At 36.2% G+C, this 1,601-nt stretch overlaps 1 protein-coding gene across 1 annotated transcript in view; it reads right to left on the minus strand.

The window, feature by feature from the left end:
* LOC105449053 overlaps positions 1 to 235 on the minus strand; it is an 8,406-nt gene extending 8,171 nt beyond the window's left edge. The window contains exon 1 of the mRNA XM_011688046.1: positions 1 to 235. Coding sequence (XP_011686348.1) covers positions 1 to 189 — 189 coding nt within the window. The 5' untranslated portion in view covers positions 190 to 235.
* Positions 236 to 1,601: the final 1,366 nt, after the last annotated feature.

Below are 1,601 nucleotides of genomic sequence, written 5' to 3' on the forward strand. Positions count from 1 at the left end.
TTTGTTGCGAGATTTTGCCTTTTTCCACGAGCACCAGGAATTTTCGCCATCTGGACATCTATCGTGCTGCGGGTTGTCGTCCGTGGAAATCTTGTGATAAAGCGTGGCCCATATTTCTTTCTTCATATTAACAATTGAATTCCATATAATTTCGATGTATTGCCAAACCAAAATATAATGATAGATCATCAATTAATTTTCCGGTCAGTTTGCCTTTGCCACCAAGACCTCGTACATTTTTTTTCAAATTCCGAAGTTGCGTTCCCATTCTCTTTTGAACGTGGTCGATACATTCTTTTTTCTTGACGTCCAAATTTTCATATGGATTCGAGTCTAAAATACCTTTAAAAGTTTTACTGTCTCCATCTCCTACGTAGTGACTATATTTCAAACCGTGGAGCTCTTCTGATCGTTGGAACATTTCAATTACTGCATCAACCTCCATTTTTCCTGCCGATCCCTCGTGATTTTTTTCACAGCTATCTTTGTGTGTCTCAGCCCATTCTTCATATTCTGCCTTTCCTTCTTTTTGTTTCCAATAATTGCATTGATTACATATTTTCAACTTTACATAAACATCAATGACTTTTTCGGTGCACCATCCTATCAATGATGTAACGCCTAACAAAGACGAGAATCCCCTCTTCTTCCATGTACCGTCGCCGGAAACTACTATCCCTTCTGCGAGTCCCTTCTGTACTGACAATTCTTTCTCTTTAGCAGCTGCGTTCTTCATTGATTTTTCTCGTACGGCTGCGGTAGCAATAGAAATAGTCGAAACTATTTTGTCATAAAATGACTGGAATACTGGATTTGGTAAACACATGAATGCACAGAATTTTTTAATGCTATTTACACCAACACCGAGCAATCGCATAGCCAAAACTATACGACGATTTATATCATATGCGTGATTGTTTATGACAGGACACGAGTTTATATATTTCGGTGTGCATTGTTCACAAAGAATTGCAATTTTAAAACCCAATCCACGGATACTTGCTTCTTGAAACTTTATGGGAGATTTACACTCTTTGCACACTAGAAATTCAGAAATTGCTGCAAAAACAGTTACAAAATTGATCACACGATAACCAAAAGTTGCGTCCACATTAATATGATATTCATGTTTACTAAATTTCAGTTTCTTTGCCGATGTACTGACACTCTCAATTTCTGTTTCTAACATGTATCGATTCAGCGGCTTCCTTCCGCTGGTTCTCGGTTTCGAGGCACGACTAATTCCTCCTCTTGCCCCTTTTTTCTCCACTACTTTTGTCTTCCCCATGATGAACATGAATAAACGTTCGAAAGAAACTTGTGAAAGACAAAACCATTTATTAAACGACGATTCTCTAACTGATTTAAAGATTGTAAAGAAATAATCAATGTGTTTTAACTTTAGTTGTAAGATAGTTTAAATTTAAAATTAGTTTACATCGTTGATGTTTAAGGGAGAGAACAAATGACTGTAGGATAAAAATTATTTATGCTACTGTTCAATATTACTCAAAAAGCAAATAAAAATAAAGCAAATCAAGAAAATTAAAATAAGCATTGTACCGAGTTCTTTCCCTTAGAATCGCAAAGTTTTCTTGTCG

The sequence above is a fragment of the Wasmannia auropunctata genome, unplaced genomic scaffold (assembly GCF_000956235.1).
Source record: "Wasmannia auropunctata unplaced genomic scaffold, wasmannia.A_1.0 LD336078.1, whole genome shotgun sequence".
NCBI lineage: Eukaryota > Metazoa > Arthropoda > Insecta > Hymenoptera > Formicidae > Wasmannia > Wasmannia auropunctata.